Below are 15581 nucleotides of genomic sequence, written 5' to 3'. Positions count from 1 at the left end.
TTTCATCAACTCATAAAAAAGTAAATGTTTACATTAAAGTTGCTTTAAAATAAGGCCATCTGCCAGTTCATAAATGTAAAAGTTATATCAAAGTTAAAGTAAAACTGAAACCAACTAAAGACTATTTTTTTAAAAAATACTAAGTTAAATCTACATGAATATTAAATGTAAAAAGCTCCCTTTTTCATATTTATTTTTAACTTGATGTATACTAAAATAACTAACTGAAATAAAAATGACATTAAGAAATTACAGATTAAAGTATAAAAAGAAAAAACAGAATATGTAGAAATAAAAAACTGATAACATCTAAAATACACTAAACCTGATATAAAAACTCATTACATAAAATAAACATTCAAGTTCATGTCTTCTTTGAACATAGAAAATTATATTAAAACAATGTTTTATGCCTTTATTCCAAAAGTAAAACACTGGATTATATAAAATGCGTTTTAAATCATAGACCCCAGAAGTGTCAGTGTTTTCAGCAGGATCAGAGCCGCTCTAAGACACGGTAAAAATAGTGTGTTCTTAAAGACTAGAGTTGATTAGTGTGATTGTGATGAAGCCGAGGATCTTCAGCTCGGGATGATCCTGTTCTGCTGAATCAGCTTCATTCGTTCAGTCTCTGAACAGAGTTTAAAGTCTCCGGATTAAAGCAGGTCTGTGTGTGTTCAGTCCTGACGCAGATAATCTGTGTAATCTGATTAAGTGTGTGTAAGAGCCTGCGTTCCTCAGTGTTTCACACACACTGATCATGGCCGGAGAAGAGCCGTACCCCAGAAAGATCCTGCAGTACATGGAGGGATTCCTGGTGTCAAAGGTACAGATCACATTCACATCCGTGCTTTTATACCGTTAGATCACATTCATGTGTGTGTCAGGAGAATATAACACCTGTGAGCTCTTACAACCGTGTTCACACTCCTACAGTTCAGAGTAAACTCACTAAGCTGCATTTATTTGATCAAAAATATGGTAAAAAAAATAAGAAAATATTGTTACAGTTTAAAACAACTGTTCTCTGTGAATAAATGCTGAAATATAATTTATTTCTGTGATGCAAAGCTGAATTTTGTCCATTATACATTACAAATACATTACACTTTAACACAGATTCACACAGAAAACAGCTGATTTACATCAGAATAATATTTCACAATTTTTACAGAATTTTTTATCAAATAAATGCAGCCTTGGTGAGCAGAAGAGACATCTTTCAAAAACTTTATATGAGTCTATCAATGAAAGTGCATAATGTCACTGTTAATTACTGCTCTTTTTAATCACCTTTTGTCTCGTATACTTTAATTTGATTAAATTTAAATAGCTTAAAGTTTAAAGCCAGATTTTTGCTCTAAAGTGAAAAATGTTCCTAAATTTACTTAAAAGAAATATCTTAATAGAAAAATGAATTTCTTCATGTTATAATGATATAATAATACTTTTTATTTGTCTCTTGATGCACGTGATAGTATTTTAAGTTAATGTAGGATGCAGATGTACATTTTTGTTCATTATCAAAATCAGTCAACATCTGTAAAACCCTGATTTTTATATGGTTAAATTTAATTATTTTTAAACTTTAAAAAGTAGCAATGCATATTACTAATTAAAATGATTTTTTTATATATATACGGTAGGAAATTGACAAAATATCTTCATAGAACATGATCTTTACTTAATATCCGAATGATTTTTGGCATAAAAGAAAAATTTACAATTTTGCAACAAATATATCTGTGATACTGATGACTGACTCTGTGCTGCAGGAACACACAGTTGTAGGTGTAGAGTTTAGTAGTGAGTGATCATACAGTTCTGTTCTGGTGTGTGTGTGTGTGTGTCTCTCTCTCTCTCTCTCTCTCTCTCTCTCTCTCTCTCTCTCTCTCAGGCTCTGTTCAGTGCGTGTGAGCTGGGTGTGTTTGAGCGTCTGCAGGGCTCTCAGTGGTCTGCGTCTGATCTGGCTCTGTCTCTGGGCTGCAGTGAGGATGGCATGGAGCGTCTGCTGAACACCTGTGTGAGTCTGGAGCTGCTGACGGCTCGCACGGACCCCCACGGAGCAGGTGATGACCCCTCCCAATCACACAGACCGCTCAGAGACAGCTACAGGGCTCAGCATACCACTGAAGAAAGAGCCGACTGTGCTAGAAAAATTACAGAGTTTACATGTAAACACCATGAATTATAAATATTTCATATGGGAATAATATATATAAAAAGAGACATATTCAAAAGGTTCAGTCTGTTATTAGTGTTATTTTAATGTATTATAATACTATTATAGTGTTATTAATATTTTGAACTTTTAAAAAAAATATAATTTTACTTAGTTTTAATAATTTTATTGTAATTATTTATATTTTTATACATTTTGATTTCATTTCCAGTGCCTAGTTATTTAAGTTATTCAGTGTTAGTTAAATGAAAAAAAAACATTTCTGTGTGTTTACCCTTAAGCCAGTGTTATTTTTATAGACTATTTTATTTGTAGTTTATATTTAATGTTTTAATATAAATTAGAATTAATTTTCAATTTTTTTGTTTAATTTTATAATTTTTTTAATTTCTATATTTTTTATAGTTGTTTTAGTACATTATCATGAAAATGAATAATGTTGCTTTTACAACTAAAACAAGTAGATTTTTTACAAAGAAATTAGTTTATTTCAATTATTTTTTATTTCATTTTTAGTAACAAGAATTTAAATTAAGATTTTAATTTAATTTTCAAAATAATGGAAATGAAGATTATTGGAGACGCTTTAAATAAAAATACCATTTTAGGTTTTCTTCTTGAAAATGTCATGCTTATTTCAATGTTACTTTCATGTTCTTTGTAATTATTTGTTTAGATCACTTGCAATCTCTAAGAAAAAATGTGTTTCTAAACCAAATGATAGACACAGAATCATACTGTAACTTACTGTAAAGTAGATATCATTATTATAATTGAAGTATTATCATTCACATTACAGTGAAGTTTCTCGTGTGTGCTGAAGTGTGTTTTCTCCACATCTCATCTAGTGGTGTACAGTAACACAGAGATGTCCAGCATGTTCCTGCTCAAGTCCAGCCCCAGGTCTCTGTGTCAGTCGATCGAGTACAGCTCCAGAACCATCTACCTGTGCTGGCATTACCTGAGCGACGCCGTCCGGTGAGACCAGACCAGACACACATCTCTGACCAACACAACTCTGCACTAAAACAACTGCATACAACTATCTGAACATCTGGAATCTGAGGGTGCAAAAAAAATCGAAATATTGAGAAAATCATCTTTAAAGTTGTTCAAATGACGTTCTTAGCAATGCATATTACTAATCAAAAATTCAGTTCTGGTATATTTACAGTAGGAAATTTAGAAAATCTCTTCATGGAACATGATCTTTACTTCATATCCTAATGATTTTTGTCATAAGAGAGAAATGGATCATTTTGACCCATACTCCGGATCTTGACTGATGTGTGTCAATCTTCTTCTCTCTCACGGTTGTCCTCCTCAGAGAAGGGAAGAACCAGTATGAGAAGGCTTTCGGTGTGGACTCCAGAGACCTGTTTGAAGCCATGTACAGGTGAGTTCAGTACTGTCTCATCTCTCAGGTTCAGTTCAGTTATTGTGCTGCTTCACTTTCACTCATTTCTCTTAGCTGACAAGACAAAAACTGTCATTTTCATATAGTTTAGGTTTTGTGTAATGTTTATATTTTATTTTATTTGAGTAAAACTAAAAGGTAAGACTTTATTTCAAGGTGTCCTTGTTATGCAGGTTCCATGTTTTACTGAAACAGTGAATCGTGTGTAATCAGGTCTGATGAGGAGATGGTGAAGTTCATGCACCTGATGAACTCTGTCTGGAACATCTGCGGCCGGGACGTGATCACAGCGTTCGATCTGTCGCCCTTCAGATGCATCTGTGATCTCGGAGGTAAAACACTCAACATCAGGAGATAGGACAGGAGAAGAACCACTAGATGGAGCTGATGAAGCTTCATTAAGACACAGAACCAGCTCGTTCTCCAAACACTGATATTTCCTGATAGTGCCACAGTTCATCACTGAGACCTGAGCAAATGAGGAAATAACATGAAATAAGTTTGAGTGTGTGTGTGTGTGTGTGTGTGTGTGTGTGCGCGTGTGTGTGTGTGTGTGTGAGTGTGTGCGTGTGTGTGTGTGTGTGTGTGTGTGCAGTGTTTGTGGAGCACTACTGAGCTTCAGTGAGACTGAACACGACAGAGACGACTCTCCATCAAACACACATCACTTCATCTCTGCCTCCTACAGGAACACCACACTCTTGAAACACACTTTAAGCTGCATGTTACTAATTACTTTATTGTCATTGTACATGCTGTGTTGATTGAGAAACTTTTTGTCACACCGCTGGAATTTAAAGTTGATGAGACACTGATGCAGTGCTACATTTCTCCAAATCTGATGAAGAAACACACTCATCCTGATCTCAGATGAGCTGAGGATGAACACATTTGCAGCAAAATTGTCATGTTTGGTTTAATGATAAATAATATTCATATTAATAAAAGTACTTGTTTTATAGAGCTGAAGTTCCTTTAGAAAGCTTTGACATCCAGAGAACCACTGACGGTTGTTTATAGTAGACAAATGTGAATCTTTATGTTATTAAAATAGGGCTGACACTAAGAAAAAAGTGGTTCTTTTAGGAAATGTTCACTGAAAGGTTCCTTGGGAAACCAAAAATGTTTCTGCTATCGCAGTGCTGTTAAAAACCCACATTTCCAGCCTTTCTTTTAGAGCGAGGATGATAGATAATGACAGAATGGTATTTTTATATGGTAGTTAATAATGTCAGGATAAAGTCTTTCCCTGTGTTCCCGAGGCTCCAGATGGTTGTGATGAAGAATATTAATGTGTGGCCCGCGGTGTGAAGCTCATGTGAAGCTTGTTCTCGCTCTCCTCTGATCAGGCTGCAGCGGCGCTCTCGCCAAACAGTGTGTGTCCGCCTTCCCCCAATCCACCGTCACCATCTTTGACCTTCCCAAGGTCGTGAGGACGTCCCAGCAGCACTTTGTGTGCAATCAAGACGAGCGGATCTGCTTCTGTGAAGGTACGTGTGTGTGTGTGTGTGTGTGTGCGCTGAGGGGAATCAATACTGTTGGAGGGTGAGGAGTTATTGTTCTGATCTGGATTGATTCATCACATTGGCTGAGATTAATGTCACGTCAGTGCTGAATTTACCTCTTTATGATTGTCCTATTCAGGGTTGCCAGATTGGGTCGTCCATTCCCAACCCTCTCCAAAATACACCCAAAACATTCACTGCCAAAAGAAAGTGATATAAATCTAGCCAATCCAGAACTGACACCAAATACTATCCAGACTTATTCCATAATCAAATTCAGAACTCAAATTGCACCCAATCTGGCAACACAGCTTGTATTATGTTTTCAAAAGAACACAGAAGTCATTATTTACATTGTTTCAAACCTTTCCTGAACACAGAAGCAGAATTTCTGAAGGATCTTCATGCAGCTCTTAAGCTCATAGTTCACGGCTGTCACGATCCAGAAAAGAGCAAAGAATCCCATAAAGCATCAGAACAGTCATTCGTCCCAAACACAAATCTATATGACATTTCCAAAATTCATTCAAAGTGGATTATGTAATATTCTTGTGTTATGAGCTCAGTGTAAAGACGTCTGTGTCATTGATGTTCTAATGCTATTATAGATTTTGTTAACAATTAGAATTAGATTTTATTTTTTTTATTTCTGTGTTTTTTATTAGAATTTCTGAGTTTTTGTCACTTTTATTCTATATATATATATATATATATATATATATATATATATATATATATATATATATATATATATATATATATATATATATATATATACATATACACAATTATCATTATTCATTTAAATTTTTGTTTTATTATTTCTTTTTTGTGCATTTTTGTTGTTGTTCTTGTTTTAGTTTGTGTTTCACCAGAAGTCACAGTTATGGAAATTAGATATTTATTATCCCAAAAATGAGACTTATGCACAGATTAATCCTTGACAATCAAATGATTTGGCATTCTAATGATGTGAGTTTAATAATTGTGATTCAGGAGTTTTTCTGGCTCCATCTGAACAGTGATGCATCAGTAGATTGTTTGTTCCTGTGCGTGTGTGTGTGTGTGTGTGTGTGTGTGCGTGTGTGTGTGTGTGTGTGTGTGTGTGTGTGTGTGTGTGTGTGTGTGTGTGTGTGCGTGTGTGTGCGTGTGTGTGCGCGTGTGTGTGTGTGTGTGTGTGTGTGTGTGTGTGTGTGTGTGTGTGTGTGTGTGTGTGGCAGGAGACTTCTTTAAGGATGAGCTCCCACAGGCCGATCTCTACATTCTGGCCCGGATCCTGCACGACTGGACCGACCAGCGGAGTGTGGAGCTGCTGGCCAAGATTTACCAGTCCTGTAGACCAGGTACACACACACACACACACACCGTGCTTTAGCCTCTCAAAACTTCTCAGCAGCTGAACTGGTGTGTATAACAGTGAAGAGACACTTTCCCAGCATCCTTTGCTCTAGACACATTTCTGCTGTTCATTTCTTTCACAGAATAGCTTCAGTATATTCAGTTCTGATCTGAGAATAAAAATAAAATAAACATGCATGACTGTGTCCTTCACATTATTAATGAGCCAAAGAACTACTCATCCCATGATGCTTTGCAAATTTAGTAACTGAATTATTAAAGTAAAACAATAAACAACTTTTTATTATTTCATCACTTTTGATTGTTTTTTTTTCTAAAGAAAGTATTGCTTTTATTGCATTAAACTGATCAAAAGTGCCAGTGAAGACATTTATAATGTTACAAAAGATTTCTGTATTTAAATAAAATGCTGTTCTTTTGAACTTTCTATTCATCTGTGAATCCTGAGAAATAAAACACATCAGTTTCCACAAAGATATTGAGCAGCACGACTGTGTTCAACATTGATAATAATCAGAAATATTTATTGAGCAGTAAATCATCATATTTTCATGATTTCTGAAGATCATGTGACACTGAAGACTGGAGGAATGATGCTGAAATACAGCGGAGCATCACAGAAATACATTACACTTTAACACAGATTCACACAGAAAACAGATGTTTTAGATTAGAATAATATTTCACTATTTGTACTGCATTATTGTATTTTATTTAGTTTTTAATTTTAATAAATGGAGCACTGCTGAGCACAAGAGAACATTAAGAATCTTAATTATGTCAAACCAGTACTGTATATCAGTTATTTGAGATTAATTTACATATTTTGCAATGATTCATGGGATTAAATGTCCCTCTGAGCTCTTCTGATAAAATTCTCTTCAGGATTATGAGTAGTTTAGTTCTCCACCAGAAATACAGCAGTTATACTTGTGTCTCTACAGGAGCAAATATCAAAAATCTGTTTCAGTTTGGAAAGGATGAAGAACATCAGCTTGGTTCCCTATACTCTATACTCTATACTCTGTACTGTGTGTGTGTGTGTGTGTGTGTGTGTGTGTGTGTGTGTGTGTGTAAGTGTGTGTGTGTGTGTGTGTGTGGAAAAGATGAGCGGATGTCAACTAAACACTCGTCACACACTCAGGCTGTGAGCGTCTCGTTCTGCTAAACACCAGAAGCTCATTATATAATCATCTGCTCACTACAATAGGAGGCTCTCTTTCACCTCAAATTCACCCTCTTAAAGGGACAGTTCACTCGAATGTGTGCCTTCACTGACTGAAAGAATGACAGAATTGAGGTTTTCTGCTGAATTATTCTGTTTAATCACACATGCAGCCTGTTAAAAATGAAACGAGCCAGCAGAAGTGGTCATATATGATACATGATGATGCTGCATCGCTTGCTTTATGAAGGAACAGATTGTCATCTGTGGATGAAAGCTCATGGGTTTGTGTGTATGTGTGTGTACCTACCTACTAAACCATATAGAAATGAGTTAGACCTGACGAAATCAAATTTTTACCATTTGCAAAAAAGAAAAATAGGCATCCACTCTTCAGGTTTTATGCTGAGGCGCTGAGAACTTGTCCCTGCAACCAGTAATGGTTTGAGGTTGTGACATGGGGACATAACATCTCCTTTCCCTTAATCAGGGATTTAGGGTTACATACGTAAACAAGACGTTCCCTATCTATGAGTTTTGTCATGATGACATAGGGGGTCCATGGAAAGCACCACAACCTGAACCCTGTCACAACCCTGTAGCGCTGCAAATGTTGATCCCAGGAGGGCAGCAGGGGTGACCTATGAGGATTTCACCTTCTGGCACCCCTCAAGAACCTGATGATGAGATTGTGCTTTCCCAGGGACAGCCCGAATGAGAGGACTGTAGAAACGCCTGTGTCAAGGCAGAATCGAGACATAGAAGTAAGCATCTTTCAGGTTGACAGGTGAAAACTAATCCTGGGGTGGATGCACTTGAACAGAAGCTTGTGAAGGGCATGAATCTAAAAAAGGCCTTTCTTGGACACTAGGGCTGTAAAACCCTGAGTTCATCTCGGCTGGAGGGACAAGCTTGATTGCATCCTTTACAATTAGGACAGAAAACTCATTGCTTGGCAGACTGAATCGTGTCTGAATGAGCCAGCGGGACGGGTTGAGCAGCGCAAGCCTTGCCTCCAAACTCTGTACAAGTGGCACCAAAAAGACGACCGATGCACCTGCGGTGGTGGAACAGTGGACGTCGTGCTGGATGGCACAGAGGGAATGGTGTCCCGGCTCATCACAGCAGGACTCCCTGTGTCCCCAGAGGGACTGGATAGAGATGCATGGAGAGGCAACGTTCCCCCGAGCCATGATCTCTTTGGCTGGCGATAGGGGACATCATGGGCTCGAGTGAGGAGGCTCGCATTGCCTGATAGACAGAAACAGGATCCTTAGAAGTCTATGCAGCACTTCAATTTAGTCTATGCAGCACTTCAAGTTACCAACCAGGCTGGGTTACCAACCAAATTTGGTGGTAATTAACTGACGGCTTGTGGAGAGGACGCTGGCGCTGTCTGTTCGCCGCTTCTCCCGTCGCGCCAAAACAACGCCAAGTTTTTAACCTTTTTATCTTTTACTATCCTCTACCCTGGCCACCGACCAGTGGACCTTTTACAAAAAAAAAAAAAAAAAAAAACTGTTTACCTCCCGCACCACCGAACTGTGGACCTTACTGGATAGCTAACGTTATCAGGTAGCTTTTGAGTCTAGCTGTGGCCTACCTGTTGCCGCTAGCAAAACACCTGCTCGGAGCCTCCCTGGAATTGGTCGTCGCTGCTCGTGCATCGCAGCTGCTACGCGGCTAAAAACGGCCGTTTTTCCGCGCCGCCGCCTCCACTATGTTGAGTTACTCCGTCAACCAGCTGATGAATCTCAACAGTTTCCTCACTCCACCGTGCATTGCAGTGCTTAAACAACTAGGAATTCTCCGCCGTCCACGCTATCTCCATAGAAGTTCCCGCAGAAAGTTTGTCTGCTCACAGACAAGTCCTACCATCCCGGCTCTCTGGTCAGCAACACGAACTGTCGCACCACATACACTGAAGCTGAATGCAAAACGTGGAGTGGACTCCAGTCTGCTACGGCCAGTGCAAAGATTTGTTGCTTCATCAAGTAGCAAAATCGAACTCTTAAATGCACAGTCTATTACAAACAAATCCTGCCTCATTCATGACCATATCCTGGAAAAATCTCTGGATTATATGTGCATTACAGAGACCTGGCACCAACCAAATACCTTTTTTTCTTTAAACGAGAGCTGTCCCCAAGGATATAGCTACCTCCAGAAAGCTCGCAGCACGGGGCGTGGTGGCGGCCTGTCAGTCATCCATCGCAGCGATCTGGATTTATCTCTGCAACCATTACCTGAACTATCTTCATTTGAATGCCTTGCATTTAAATGTAAGTACCCTTCCCCTGTGTTGTTCCTTCTCATCTACCGACCACCAAAATCAAACCCATCATTTATCACTGAGATGTCAAATCTTCTCACAACTTTCTGCACATCCTCCGCCGATGTTATAATTTTAGGTGATATGAACATCCATGTTGACACCCCCTCCTGCCGTTTTTCAGCTGAATTTCTTCAATTACTGGACTGCTTTAACTTAAAACAACTTGTTGGTGTTCCCACACACACCAGGGGGCATACCCTGGACCTGGTCATTACTAACTCTGCCCCTCTCACCAACCTGCAGGTGTATGACCTAGGTGTGTCCGATCATAAGGTAATCTCTATGGATTTGCCATCCCCATCCAGCCTCTCCAAGCCTAAGCGGAACATCTGTTTCAGAAACCTAAAAAACATAAACCCAGAACTCTTGGCAGCAGACTTTCAGCATCTTTCCACACACTTCTTATCAGCTGACGAAGCAGTGGACTTCTACAACAGCCATCTGAGCAGCCTCCTGGACCTCCATGCACCTGTTAAAACAAGAACAGTCACCTTCACCCACTCAGCACCCTGGTTTACAGATGGGCTTCGTAAGATGAAGGCAGCAGGGCGGGTCCTTGAGCGGCGTTTCAGAGCCTCTGGCCTCACTGTACATAAACAAATCTACCGAAAGCAACAACAAAAATATGCACAGTCCCTCAAAGAGGCAAGGTCACAGTTTTACTCCGATGCCATCAGAAACAGTCCAGGAAATTCCAAGCAGCTCTTTTCCACTATAAACCACCTTCTCAAACCACAATCGACCCCACTTACTGCCGCTACAGAAGAGCAGTGCAATAAATTCATGGATTTCTTCACATCAAAAACTGCACATATTCGCTCTGCCCTTTCTGGTCCTCCCACCCAAACTGTTCCCCCAACATATACCATCTCCCAACCCCTAAACTGCTTTCCTGAGGTTTCATCAGAAGAGGTGCAGAACATCATCAGGAAGATGAAATCCTCCACCTGTCCCCTGGACCCTCTCCCAACCTCCCTGGTAAAATCTCATATCACCGTCCTAAGTCCCCTGATCACTGCTGTTATAAATCATTCCCTCAAAACTGGTTACGTTCCCCCTGTCTTAAAAAATGCCATTATCACACCACTGCTCAAAAAACCCACTCTTGATTCGGAAGTCCTATCCAACTATAGGCCCATCTCAAATCTCCCCTTCATATCAAAAGTACTTGAGAAAGCAGTTGCCAGCCACCTTCAGGACCACCTCAAAAATAATAACCTCTTTGAAAAATTCCAGTCAGGTTTCCGCTCTGCTCACAGCACAGAGACTGCCCTCGTTAGAGTCACAAACGACCTCCTCATATCATCTGATGCTGGCTCCCCTTCCCTCCTCATCCTCCTGGACCTTTCTGCTGCATTTGATACTGTCGACCATGGTATTCTTTTAAACCGGCTCCACCTCACTACTGGACTAAATGATACTGCCCTCAGTTGGTTCAGATCATACCTCACAAACCGGACAGAATACATCTCCCTGGGCCACTCCAAATCATATCCACACACAGTTACTTGCGGTGTCCCCCAGGGGTCAGTCCTTGGCCCCATCCTCTTCATTCTCTACCTCACCCCCCTTGGCCAAATCATCAGCCGTCACAAAATCTCATTCCACTGCTATGCCGATGACATACAGCTCTATGTACATGCCACAGCTGAATCCACACCCTCACAGTCATCCCCATCAAAACTCAGTACCTGTCTGGAGGAGATAAAGGTATGGATGGAGCACAACTTCCTTCAACTAAATAGCTCCAAAACCGAAGCCATCTTGATTGGCACTCCTCACCAAATCAAATCATCATCCATAACCAGTATCACCTTTTCTGGCACCAACATTCCCCTCTCATCAACAGTAACTAATCTTGGTGTAAAAATTGACTCCCAACTCACTTTTGAAGCTCATATAAATCAGTTATGCAAGACCTCTTTCTACCACCTCCGTAACATCTCCAAACTCCGGCCCATTCTCACCTTTTCAGATGCCGAAAAACTGGTTCATGCCTTTGTCTCCTCCAGACTGGACTACTGCAATGCACTTCTCATTGGGATTCCTGGAAAGAGTCTGCAGAGGCTTCAATACATCCAAAACTCTGCAGCTAGGATCCTGATGAGAGTGCGGAAATATGAGCACATTACCCCCATTCTTCACTCACTCCACTGGCTTCCCATCTCCACCAGGATTGAGTACAAGGTTTTACTCCTCACACATCAATGCATCCATGGACATGCCCCCTCCTACCTAAAAGAACTTATCAACCCACAAACCACAACCCGTTCCCTCCGTTCCACTCACTCAAACCTCCTCCACATACCCAGAACCAGACTGAGGACAATGGGAGACAGGGCCTTTTGTACTGCTGCCCCGCATCTGTGGAATGGCCTCCCTGACTCCTTGAGGGCTCCACAATCTACTGATTGTTTTAAAAAAGGCCTCAAGACATTTCTTTTTAGCAAAGCTTTTGGTCCCTTTTAGATTATTATTATTAAAGAACTGCTTATCTTTTTGTTTTGTTTTAACCCTGTAGCACTTTGAGATCTCTGATGAAAAGTGCATTATAAATATAATGTATTATTATTATTATTATTATTATTATAGAGCCAGATGTCTTAATTTGTATAGAGAAGCATCAAGACAGCAGACAACAGTGAGGACATTGTATGTGTGCTTACTAGTTAAACAATAAATGTGTGTGTGTGTGTGTGTGTGTGTGTGTGTGTGCAGGAGGAGCTGTGCTGCTGGTGGAGGCTCTGCTGTATGAGGATAACAGTGTGTGTGTGTGTGTGTGTGTGTGTGTGCAGGTGGAGCTGTGCTGCTGGTGGAGGCTCTGCTGTATGAGGATAACAGTGTGTGTGTGTGTGTGTGTGTGTGTGCAGGTGGAGCTGTGCTGCTGGTGGAGGCTCTGCTGTATGAGGATAACAGTGTGTGTGTGTGTGTGTGTGTGTGTGTGTGCAGGTGGAGCTGTGCTGCTGTTGGAGGCTCTTCTGTATGAGGATAACAGTGTGTGTGTGTGTGTGTGTGTGTGTGTGTGTGTGCAGGTGGAGCTGTGCTGCTGGTGGAGGCTCTTCTGTATGAGGATAACACTGGTCCTCTCACAGCGCAGCTCTACTCTCTGAACATGTTGGTGCAGACGGAGGGTCGCGAGCGCAAAGCTTCAGATTACAGTCGTCTGCTGAGCGCCGCTGGATTCACACACATCCAGATCCACAACACCGGCAAGATCTACGACGCCATCCTGGCCCACAAATAAACACACCGTGTGTCATGAAGGGCTTCTGTTCTTCAGAAATCATCTTATATTGTCTTAACGTTCACTTATGTCTGTGTTCAGGCTCTAACAGATGAGTGATTCACTTTACTGTGTTGTACCTGTTCAGGTAGGAGATCTTAGATCCAGCTTTTACTCTTCTGCTTTACTCTTCAAATCTGCACAGCACACTGTAAAATCATTTTTTTTAAGTAAAAAAAAAAGAAAAGAATGAATACGAAGAGTACATTTTATGAGGAAATACTATTTTAACTTTTTCTTTATTTCATTTAATGTGTTATTTGCCATTTCTTTGTAAGTAATTCTGAAATTTATTTGCGATTTCTGAGTGAAAATTATTTCTACACCAATTATTTTCCATCAATATCCTGAACTTTGCGACCTGAAATCCACTAATTGAATAATAAAAACCTTACTTTCACAACCCACATTTCAAGAAGGTGAATTTTTACAAAATATTTTAAAAATATTTTAAATAAACAGTCAAATAATGTTTAAAAAAAATAAGAATAAAATCACATTTCATTTTTTTCAAGACCATGACTTTAATTTTCCTAATTAATTTTTATTTTGCTTAAACTTAATTTTTTTGCTGAAATAAATTGTGAAACCAGGTCAAAATATATATATTGTAGTTTGTGTGTTGGATTGTTTATTGCAATATTAGTACAATGTTTGAGATGTCTTTTTTTTAATCATAATTGATGTGTGTTGTGTAGAATTAATCTGTGTGCTGTAATTATGAATTCAGTTATAAAAAGTGCTTGCTATGAATAAATGTGTGAGGAATGTTCTTCCTGTGGGCAGTGTAGTAATAGAGGAAAGAACACAAGTGTGTTTGATGAAATAAGAGCCGTCCGTCTGCATCACATGAGAGTCATGATGTGTGTCTGCAGGGGATGAATCAGACGCTGCTTTATTATCTGCTGGATTAATATCATCATATCAGAAAGCACTCTTTGTCTGCTCAGAACTCAGTTTTATTAATGACATCGAAACACTGAACTGGAGTTTTGTCAATATCATGGCTAAAAAAAGTCCCTAAGTTATTTCTGAATGTTCTCAGAACATTAAACGATCAAAAGCATCTTTTCTTGATCATGTGAGTGTCAAGGGAACGTTACGTTGTTTTATTTTTAAATATTATGAGATTGTTTTGAATGTTCTTAGAATCTTCTGAAACAAGGAGCAACATTTTTAAAAAATGTTAGACGAACATCCAACTGAAATGTTTTACAAGAAAGATTTTAAATTATTTTTATCATTTTAGTTTACGTTTCGAGAACATTAATGAAGACAACAAACATTTATTTGAGTTACTGAAAGAACATTTGTTTGTCTGTTTAATATATATATATATATATATATGTGTGTGTGTGTGTGTGTGTGTGTGTGTGTGTGTGTGTGTGTGTGTGTGTGTGTGTGTGTGTGTGTGTGTGTGTGTGTGTGTGTGTGTGTTTTAGTGAATTTTAAATAAATAGTTTGTTCATTTAAATCCTGAAATTTAAAACACTAAATTATTATTTATTCATGAGCCTGCTATGGGAGTCAGATTTGTGTTTTGTCAAAGAGAAATGTTAAAAATGTAAAGTAAAGCAGGAATGAATGTCAAGCAGATGTATATCTCCTGAAGCACTGAATGTTTCTAAACATTTTCTGATTTAATACTGATGAACATCTAGAATTACAGCAGAAATATGTCATTTGTGCTGTGTGTAAACTATATATCATCCATATGCAACCTGACCAGGTTGTCCATATGTATATTTCATATCACTCTTTGTAGTGTTTCAGGTACAGTGATTGACAGACAGACAGGACTCTGATGGTGCAGTCTGATAGGTCCAACTCAATCTGATGTAATGACATCATCATCACATGGCACAGCTGATTGGTTCTCTCCTGTACTGGGAGCCAATGAGCTCGCTGCTCAACATTCAAATATATGACTGGAGCTTGGTGTGAACAGGTGACCACCTTACTTCAGAACAGTGAATTCAACATCTAAGATAAGTGAATGCTCTTCTAATCCATATCACTGTGTGTATACGTGGCTGTCTAATTGTGCTAAAAAATGAGTGAAAAGTGACGTGACATACAAGTATGGTGACCCTTACTCAGAATTTGTGCTCTGCATTTAACCCATCCAAAGTGCACACACACACACACACATTGAACACACACCCGGAGCAGTGGGCATCATTTATGCTGTCTTGCTCAAGGGCACCTCAGTCGTGGTATTGGCACCCAGAGACTCGAACCCACAACCTTAGGATTAGGAGTTAAACTCTCTAACTGGCAATGAATTGCCCAATTTAGCAACCATAATCAAGTTTAAGTGTCATGTTAGCAGTTT

At 39.3% G+C, this 15581-nt stretch overlaps 1 protein-coding gene across 2 annotated transcripts; it reads left to right on the top strand.

Moving 5' to 3' along the window:
- The first annotated feature begins 688 nt into the window (after positions 1 to 688).
- Positions 689 to 14123, top strand: asmt (acetylserotonin O-methyltransferase). Of its 2 annotated transcripts, XM_052565483.1 has the most exons (8): positions 689 to 826; positions 1898 to 2069; positions 3031 to 3160; positions 3510 to 3578; positions 3813 to 3931; positions 4949 to 5089; positions 6325 to 6447; positions 12996 to 14123. In XM_052565483.1, the coding sequence occupies exons 1-8, from the start codon at positions 761 to 763 to the stop codon at positions 13205 to 13207; spliced, it is 1032 nt and encodes a 343-aa protein (XP_052421443.1). In that variant the 5' UTR covers positions 689 to 760; the 3' UTR covers positions 13208 to 14123. The 2 variants fall into 2 exon arrangements, with proteins under 2 accessions (XP_052421443.1, XP_052421444.1); XM_052565484.1 differs by lacking the exons at positions 6325 to 6447; positions 12996 to 14123 and adding an exon at positions 5485 to 5743.
- Positions 14124 to 15581: the final 1458 nt, after the last annotated feature.

The sequence above is a fragment of the Carassius gibelio genome, chromosome B9 (assembly GCF_023724105.1).
Source record: "Carassius gibelio isolate Cgi1373 ecotype wild population from Czech Republic chromosome B9, carGib1.2-hapl.c, whole genome shotgun sequence".
NCBI lineage: Eukaryota > Metazoa > Chordata > Actinopteri > Cypriniformes > Cyprinidae > Carassius > Carassius gibelio.
This window is presented reverse-complemented; position numbering and strand designations above follow the sequence as displayed.

Coding starts and splice junctions, on each gene's coding strand:
- asmt (XM_052565483.1), top strand. CDS start 761: ATGGCCGGAGAAGAGCCGTACCCCAGAAAGATCCTGCAGTACATGGAG. Junction 2,070..3,030: donor CACGGACCCCCACGGAGCAG/GTGATGACCCCT, acceptor CATCTCATCTAG/TGGTGTACAGTAACACAGAG. Junction 3,161..3,509: donor TACCTGAGCGACGCCGTCCG/GTGAGACCAGAC, acceptor TGTCCTCCTCAG/AGAAGGGAAGAACCAGTATG.